The 9141-nt window shown below is 68.1% G+C and overlaps 1 protein-coding gene across 1 annotated transcript; it reads left to right on the top strand.

The window, feature by feature from the left end:
• The first annotated feature begins 1075 nt into the window (after window positions 1-1075).
• ANKRD35 (ankyrin repeat domain 35) lies at window positions 1076-8807 on the top strand. The gene is made up of 12 exons (XM_054183028.1): window positions 1076-1114; window positions 2749-2879; window positions 2996-3084; window positions 3359-3423; window positions 4010-4067; window positions 4196-4266; window positions 4352-4458; window positions 5310-5473; window positions 5594-7122; window positions 8259-8348; window positions 8428-8493; window positions 8666-8807. The coding sequence occupies exons 1-12, from the start codon at window positions 1076-1078 to the stop codon at window positions 8723-8725; spliced, it is 2469 nt and encodes an 822-aa protein (XP_054039003.1). The 3' UTR covers window positions 8726-8807.
• Window positions 8808-9141: the final 334 nt, after the last annotated feature.

A 9141-nucleotide genomic window follows, 5' to 3' on the forward strand; every position in this document is an offset into this window, starting at 1 on the left:
TTATTTTGTTGTCTTGGGGTGGGAGGAGGCGGCCGGGGGGTGGGGGTGTGTGTGTGGGGGGGTCCCAGTTTGTCCCAGCGTTGGGCAGGATGCGGCTTCTCCCTTCTCCCCCCCCCGACCCCCCCCCCCGGGGACAGCAGTGACGTCCCCAGCGAGGGTGAGCCCGTCTCTACCAAAGCTTGTCCCCCAACCCTGGTTTTTTGGGGGGGCTGCCCGGGTTGGGGGGGGGTGGGGGGGGGGGCCCCGCCCGCCGGGACAGGTGGTTTTAATCGGTTGGTTGGTTCCCCTTGGTTTAACTGTAAAAAAAAAAAAAAAAAAAAAAAAAAAAAGGAAGAAAGAAAAAAAAATTGGAAAATGATTAAAAAGACCAGTTTGGACCCAACTGTGCGGGTGGGGGGGTGGGGGGAAGGGGGATATTGGGGAGGGGGCTGCGGCAAGAGCCGGATCCAGCACCCCCGGGGTGGGGACACAACGTGGGAGGGGTGAGGTGCTGTGGCCGTGGCCTGCGGCGAGCGCGTGGGGTCTCAGCCGTGCGGCGAGCGCGTCGGGGTCTCAAGCTGACGCCTGCGTCCATCGGTGTGTGTCGTCCCCCCCCCCCCCCCCCCCCGCAGTGGGAGAGCGGTGGCGGGTGACACACACTCCCCCCCACCCCCCCCAACAGCTGTCCTGCGTCCCCAGCCTGTCCCTACCTTGTCCCCTCGGGGTGAGCTGAGTGTGTCTGTTCTCAGCAGGCTGCTCTTTGCACGGCGCCTGACGCCAGGGTGATGGGTGCCCATGGCTGGGGTGCCCGGGTCGGGTGGGGGGGGGACGGGACCTGGGGACAGTGAGGAGGGTTTTCCCGGCTCTGACGGGGAAACTGGTGAGCGGGAGGTCCCCGGGGAGGTGACGGGACAAGCCCGGGCTGGGTGCGAGCCAGCCCCGGGCGTGGGGAGGTGACGGGGCGGAGGACGCGCACCCGAAGCGCCCGCACCCACACGCCTCCGACGCTCGTCGCACCCGCATCCACCCCGGCCCAGCGGGGGCCAGGGGGTCCCGACCCCCCTCCGGACCCCCCCACCCCCCGGCCTCGGCCACCATGAAGCGGATCTTCTCCTGCTCCAGCTCGCAGGTGGCGGTGAGTCCCGTGTCCCCGTCCCCCCCCCATATACCCCCATCCCGGGGCTGGGGACCCCCCTCCCCACCCGCCCCGTGGAGGGGGGGTGACACCCAGCCACGGTGCCCTGCCTGCACCCGTGGGTGCTGCCGCAGTGCCCGGGGGGGGGAGAAGGGGGGGTGCGGCCATATCTGGGGTGAGGGGATGCTCCGGCCCCACTGCTGCCAGCCGGCCCCCAACCGCAGCCGGCCGTGGGGCTCGGCGCCGGTCCTGCCCCGATGCCGGCTGCAATCCCAACCCCAGCCCCAATCCTGGAACCGATCCCGGCCCGATGCCGGCTGCAATCCCAATCCCAGCTCCAATCCTGTATCCAATCCCAGCCCCGATCCTAACCCCACTCCTGGCCCCGGTGGTGGCTGCGATTCCGACCCTGATGCCAGCCCCGATGTTGGCTGTGATCTTGAACCCCCTGTCCCAGCTCCGATGCCGGATCGAATCCCAAACCCAGTCCCAGCCCCGATGCCGGCTGCAATCACAGCCCCAGCCCCAATGCCGGCTACAGTCCCCATCCCAGCTCCGATGTCAGCCCCCATCCCGACCCCAATCCCAGCCCTGCTGCTGGCTGCAATCCCAATTCCAGCTCCGATGCCAGCCCAACCTCAATCGGGACCCCAATCCCAGCCCAGATCCCTGCTCTGATGCCACCTGCCCGATCCCTGCTCTGATGCCAGCTGCAATCCCCATCCCAGCTCCGATGCCAGCCCCCAACCTCAATCCGGACCCCAATCCCAGCCCCGATCCCTGCTCCGATGCCTGCTGCAATCCCAATCCCAGCCCCAACCTCAATCCCGATCCCCGTCCCAGCCCCGATGCCTGCTCCCGATGGCCCGTTTGCCCAGCTGCTCCCCGATGCCAGCTGCAGCCCCTATCCCAGCTCCGATGGCCCGTTTGAATCCCAGTCCCAACTCCGATGCCCTTTTGATCCCGATCCCAATCCCAGCTCTGATGCCGGCTGCAATCCTAAACCCCAGTTCCAGCCCCAATCCCAGCCCCGATGCCGGTTTGAATCCCAACCCCAATCCCAGCTCCGACGCCGGCTGCAATCCCAACCCCGGTTCCAGCCCCGCTGCCAGCCCCGATCCCAGTTTGATCCCGATCCCGACCCCCAGTCCCGACGCTCAGCCCCGCTGCTCGGCCCCAGCACTTGCCCCCAGCCTGGTCCCGGTGCCCGGCCGTATCCCACCGCCGGCCCCCGCTGCCCACCCGGCCCCTCGCGGCGGTGGGGCCCGACACGGCGTGGTGGCAGCCCGACAAACCAGCCGGGCAGGCGCAGGCAGGGACACGCTCGCCTGCCTCGCCTCACCTCGCCTCGCCTTTCCCCGGCCGGCACCCAGCGCCCGGCCCCGCGGGGGCCCGGCCGTCCCCAGCGAGGTGGGGGGAAACTGAGGCACGGCTCCGCGCCGCTGCCCCGGGGACGCGCCTCCCAAGAGAGGGCTCAGCCCCAAGGCGCCGTGGGCTTTCTGCCTGGTGGAGAAGCCGTGCCTCAGTTTCCCCTCTGGGGCAGGGGAAGGAAGGGTGGGGGGGAGGGGGGTGTCCCCCTTCCTACAGCCCCCCCCGGAGCTGCTGGCCGCCCCCCCCCCCTCCCCCCCCCGCAGGTTGAGAGCTGGAACAAGCAGGACCAGAAGCTTTTGGAAGCGGTGGAGAAGGGCGACGTGGGCAGGGTGGCCGCCCTCGCCTCCCGCAAAACCGCCCGCCCCGCCAAGCTCAACGCCGTGGGACAATCTGCGTACGTCACCCCCGGGGGGGGGGGGGGGGGCGGGGAGGGACACACATATACAACACGGGGGTCCCCAGGGTGACAGACAGGGACCTCGGTGGCAGCCACCTCTCGCCCTCCTCCAGCTTCCACCTGGCCGCATCCAGGGGTCTCACCGAGTGCCTGACGCTGCTGCTGGCCCACGGGGCCCCCGTCAACGAGAAGAACGATGACGGTAAGTGGGGGACACTGGTGGGGACACCGCCTGGCATGGAGGGGGGGGGGCACACACAGCCACAGGGTCCCCGTGTCCCCTTGGGGTGACGGCGAAGGGCTGAGCGTACCCCACACCTGCACCCCGAGGCACCGAGCCCCGGGGGAGCGCCCTGTCCTGCCACGCCGGGGAAAGATGTCCCCAAGGCGAGACGTCCCCTGGGGGCGGGGGGGACATACACACACGCTGGCCGTATCCCCAGTGCCCCCATGCCCAGCCCGCGGGTGTCTCGCAGGTAGCACCGCTCTGCATCTGGCCACCATCGCCTGCCAGCCCCAGTGCGTCAAGGTCCTGCTGCAGGTAGGAGCCGGGATGGGGACAGGGATGGGGACAAGGATGGGGACGGGGGATGGGGACAGGGATGCAGAGGATGAGGATGGAGCTGGGGACGTGGCTAGGGATGGAGACAGGGATAGGGATGGGGACAAGGACAGGGATAGGGACAGGGGCAGAGATGGGGATGGGAATGCAGAGGGGGATGAGGACGGAGCTAGGGATGGAGATAGGGACAAGGACGGGGACAAGGACAGGGATGGGGATGGGGATGGAGATGCAGAGGGGGACAAGGATGGAGATAGGGATGGAGATAGGTCAAGGATGGGGACAAGGACAGGGACAGGGACAGGAATGAGGATGGAGATGCAGAGGGGGACAAGGAGGGAGATAGGGATGGAGATACATCAAGGATGGGGACAAGGATGGGGATGGGGACAGGGATGCAGAGGGGGATGAGGATGGGGACAAGGGACGGGGGTGGAGGAGGCAGGGACGAGGACGACGATGGGAACAGGGCTGGGGAGGGCCCGGGCAGGACGCTGGGTCCCGTCCCCAACCCGGGGAGGGTCCCTGCCCGCTGTCATGTGTCCCCCCACCCGTCCCCCCCCAGTACGGTGCCAACGAGGGCCACGTGGACGGGCAGAACCGGACCCCCCTGCACTGGGCTGGTGAGTGCTGGGGACCCCAAACCAGGCGGGGACTGGGGGGGACAGCGAAGACTCCTACTGGGGGGGGGGGGGGGGCCTCACCTGACACACCCCCCCCCCCCCCCCATGTGTGTCCCCCCCCCCCGTAGCCTCCTCGGGCTGCGCCTCCAGCGTGCTGCTGCTCTGCGACCACGAGGCCCTCCTGGATGTCACCGATGCCGTGAGTGGGGACCCGGGGGGGGGTGTGTGTGGCAGGGGACGGCAGGGACTGACGGGCCCCTCGTGTCGTCGTGTTCCCCCCGCAGCACGGACAGACCCCCCTGATGCTGGCGGCGCGGGGGAACCACGCTGCCATCTGCGCCCAGCTCCTGCAGAGAGGGGCCGACCCCAACCTGGCCGACAAGGACAAGAAGTGAGTGGCCGCGGGGACAGGGGGAACACCTGTAGGACATTTGGGGGTGACAGCGAGGGGTGGTGGTGGGGGGGTGTCTCTGCTCTGCCCCCCCACGCCCGGGGTGAAGGCTGGGTGGCTCTGCTCCATGGGGACCCCGGAGGTGCCCCGAGCAAAGGCGGCTCTGGTGCTGTCCCCTGTCCCCAAGGGTCTGCGGGAAGCCACCGCTGCGGAGAGCGGTCCCCGGGGAGGGAGGGGAAAAGGGGTGGGGAGGGACCCATGGCACTGCGTCACCGTGCCATTGTATCACCATGCCACTGGGCCACCGTGCCATCATGCGCTGTGCCATTGAGCCACTGTGCCGCCGTGCCACCATGCCACTATGCCACCGAGCCACTGTGCCACCGAGCCATTGCGCCACCATGTTACCATGCCATCGTGCCACCATGCCATCATGCCGCCATGTCATTGTGCCACCGTGCCACTATAGCATTGTGCCACGGTGCCATTGTGCCACCATGTCATTGTGCCGTCATGCCACTGAGCCATCGTGCCACCATGTCATTGTGCCACCGTGCCATCGTGCCACTATGCCATTGTGCCACCTAGCCATTGTGCCACCGTGCCATTGTGCCACTGAGCCATTGTGCCACCGTGCCACTATACTATTGTGTGACCATGCCATTGTGTCACCGTGCCACTATGCCATTGTGCCACCTAGCCATTGTGCCACCATGCCACCGAGCCATTGTGCCACCATGCTACCATGTCATTGTGCCACCGAGCCATTGTGCCACCGAGCCACTATACTGTTGTGTCACGGTGCCACTGTGCCACCATGCCATCGTGTCACCATGTCACCGCTCCCGCAGGACGGCCCTGACGCTGGCCTGCGAGCACTGCAGCGTGGAATCGGCCGAGCTGCTGCTGAGCCACGGGGCGGCCGTGGGGGACGAGGACCGCTGGCACTACGCCACGCACAACCCCAGCCGGGCGCTGCGGCGGCTCCTGCGTCGCGCCCGCGGCGGGGGGAGAGGTGAGACGCCCCCCCCCCGCCATCACCCCCACCCGCCACCACCCATCCGGCCTCGCCCGGCTGCTTATTTTTGGGGAAAAAAAGGAAGAAAAAGGGGGTTGTTTCTTTTCCGCCCGGCAGAGAACGGCACCGGCTGTGCCGGCGACCCCCCGCCGCGGGTGGGAAGCCAGGGAGAGGGGACGCTGAGCAGCGACAGTGAGGAGGAGGAGGAGGAGGACGAAGAGCAGCAGGATGGGCGCACTGTGCGGCGGCTGCAGGAGCGGCTGGTGAGGAAGACGCGGGAATGCCAGCGGCTGGCGGCCGCCGCCGCCGGCATCCGGCAGCAGGTGCGGGAGCTGGCGCGGCTCCTACCCAGCTGCAAAGCCGGGGACGGGACGGAGGATGAGGATGGCGCCTGCCTGGCCCTGCTGACCCAGCACGTGGAGGAGCTGAGGAAGAGGATGATGGCCGAGGAAGACGGGGATGGAGGACACCAATCCGCGGCACAGCTCGATGGCGGTGCCGGCGTGCCGGCGCTGGCGCCGTTCCTGACCTGGCTGGGGGAGGAGTGTGCCAAAATGCGGGCAGCGAAGGCGAGCGCCGTCATCCGGAGCAAGGGGCTGCGGAAGGAGGTGGAGGAAGCCCTGCGGAGCAAACTGCACTACGAGGTGGTGTCGGCCGACGCCGTCCGGAAAAGCCTGGTGGCTTGGGAGAAGCTGGTGGTGGGGCTGGAGCAGGCGCTGAGCCGCGCCGACGAGACCCACGCCAAGATGCTCGAAGGATCCCGCGTCCTCCTGGAAAACCTCCGGCGGGAGCCGGCACGGCCGCTCGCCGGGACGGCGCCTTCCCAGTGCCTGGTGAACGGCACGGAGCCGGTTCTGTGTGGGAAAAGCCAAGAGGAGCCGCCGCGGGAGGGTGGGAGGTTGGAGAAGGAGCTGCTGGAGCTGAAGGAGAGCAATGGGATGCTGCTGGGGGAACTGGCCCGGCTGGGCCGGGAGCGGGAACGGCTGCAGGAGGAGCTGCGGCGGCTGCGAGAGCGGGATGCCGGTAGCGAAGTGGCAGCGGAAGGTTCTGGAACAGCTACTTTGGCCCAGGAACTGGCGGCTGAGCGGGAGGAGGCGGCGCGGCTGCGGCGGAGGCTGGCGGGGCAGCGGCGGGAGCTGGCGGCGCTGCGGGACGGGGTGGGCGAGAGGGTGCGGGAGGCGGCGGGCGACGCCGGCGACGCCGGCATCCTGCGGGAGCTGCACCGCAAACTGGACGGGCTGGTGAGGTCCCAGCACGAGGCCTTGCAACTCGTTGCAGAGATGGAAGGTGACGGCACCCACGGGGACGGCGGGTCGCCAGGCGAGCCGGAGGGGGTGCTGGGCCAACTGGTGGAGGAGCCGGGGACGGCAGCGGGTCCCTGCGTGACGCCGGAGCGGGACACCGGCACCGCCGCCCTGTGTGGCCAGGAGGTGGCCGGGGAGGTGGCGGGGGACGAGGCCGGGAGGTGGCGGGCGGCGGCGGCGGAGGCGAAGCGGGCGGCGGAGGCGGCGGAGGCGCGGGCGGCCGAGCGGGAGCGGGAGGCGCGGGAGCTGCGGGAGACGGCGCAGGGGCTGGAGCGCAGTGTGGGCAACCTGCGGGCCCGGACGGGCGAGCTGGCCAGCGCCTGCCGTGACAAGGACGCGAAGGTAAGGGACACGGGCGGGCAGGGACAGTGACCCCTTCCCATGGACACCTTCTTCCCATCGCTGTCCCCTTCCCATCGCTCTTCCCATCGCTGTCCCCTTCCCGTTGACACCTTCTTACTGTCACTGTCCCCTTCCCATTGCTGTCCCCATCACCCTCCCCTTCCCATCTCCTTCCCATTGCTGTCTCCACCACTGGCCCCTTCCAATTGGTGTCCCTACTGCCATCTCCTTCCCATCACTGTCCCCTTCCCATCACTGTCCCCATCATTGTCCTCATCACTGTCCCCTTGCCATCACTGTCCCCATTGCCATCTCCTTCCCATTACTGTCCCCATCACTGTCCCCTTCCCATCACCACCCCCCTCCCATATCTGTCCCCATCACTGTCCCCTTCCCATCACTGTCCTTTCCTATTATTGTCTCCATCGCTGTCCCCTTCCAACTGGTGTCCCCCTTGCCATCCCCTTCCCATCACCATCCCCAATGGTGTCCCCATCACTGTCCCCTTCCCATCAGCATCCTCTCCCATATCTGTCCCCATCACCGTCCCCTTCCCATCAGCATCCTCTCCCATATCTGTCCCCATCACCGTCCCCTTCCCATCACTGTCCCCATCGCCATCCCCTTCCCATCACTGTCCCCATCACTGTCCCCTTCCCATCACTGTTCCCATCACCGTCCCCATCGCCGTCCCCTTCCCATCACCGTCCCCATCGCCATCTCCTTCCCATCACCACCCCCCTCCCATATCTGTCCCCATCGCCGTCCTTTTCCCACCCCTGTCCCCCTCCCATATCTGTCCCCATTGCTGTCCCCACCCCCTTCCCCTCGCCATCCCCTTCCCATCCCTGTCCCCTTCTCCGTCCCCGCCATTGCCCGTCACCCCTCACACCAACCCTCCCGGGGGGAGCCGGAGCTGGGGGGCCGGGGGCTGCCCAGGGACCTCTGGGGCGACCAGGAGCTTCTTCCCACCCAAGTCCATCTCCCAGCCAGATTTGGGGGGGGGGGGAGGGGACACACGGACAGGGACAGACGGGAACCAAAGGGACAACCCCGGGGTGTGATGGGGACCGGCCGGTCCCCACCAGCACCCTGACTTTACCCCCCCGCCCCGATATCCTCCCCCCCCCCCCCAGATGAAGAAGCTGCTGGCGGAGACGGAGAAGCTGTCGGCAGAGGTGCTGGGGCTCCGCAGCCAGAACGCCCGGCTCCAGCTCCAGCTGGAGGTGGGTGCCAGCACCCGGTGGGTGCCAGTCACCCGTTGGCACCCTCTTCGTCGCCCCACCTTCCTCTTCTCCTCCCCAGGTCCAGCAGAAAAACCACCGGGACATCGTGGCCATCTATAGGACCCACCTGCTCAATGCTGCCCAGGTGGGACCCCGCGTTCCCCCTCGCTTCGGGGTGACACGGGCGGGAAGGGGGGGGGCGGGGGGTGGGATGACAATTTTTGGCTGGAAAAATACAAATCTGGAGAGCGGCACGGAATCTGGGTGCCCCACGGGAGGCCGGATCCGGCCCCACGGCAAAGCCCTCCTCCCCGCAGGGCTTCATGGACGAGGGGGTCCACGCCATGCTGCTGCGGATCCTGCGGACGGAGGAGTGAGGGGCAGGACGGGGGCCAGGCCCGTCACCCCCCCACCACACACACCCCACGCCAAGCCATTAAACTGGAAAAGCCGCGTGTCCCCATCTCGTGTCCCCGTCCGCAGCCGGGGAGGGTCGAGGTGGCGGGTCCTGCCCCATCAGGGGACCCGGGGGGGGGGGGGGACACCCCGGGAGGGCTCGCAGCACCTACCGTGGGCCCCGGTCACCCCCACCACGTCCCCGGCCAGGACTGGGCAGACCACAGGCCAGCACTGGTCCCAGTAAAGCCCCAGCCCCATATAGCCTCAGCCCCACACAGCGCCGGTCCCCATATAGCCCCTGTCCCATACAGCACCGGCCCCTATACAGCGTCAGCTCCATAGTGCACTGGGTCTATACCGTCCCAGCCCCACACAGCCCCAGTTCCATAGGGCC

The sequence above is a fragment of the Rissa tridactyla genome, chromosome 23, assembly GCF_028500815.1.
Source record: "Rissa tridactyla isolate bRisTri1 chromosome 23, bRisTri1.patW.cur.20221130, whole genome shotgun sequence".
Classification (NCBI taxonomy): Eukaryota; Metazoa; Chordata; class Aves; order Charadriiformes; family Laridae; genus Rissa; species Rissa tridactyla.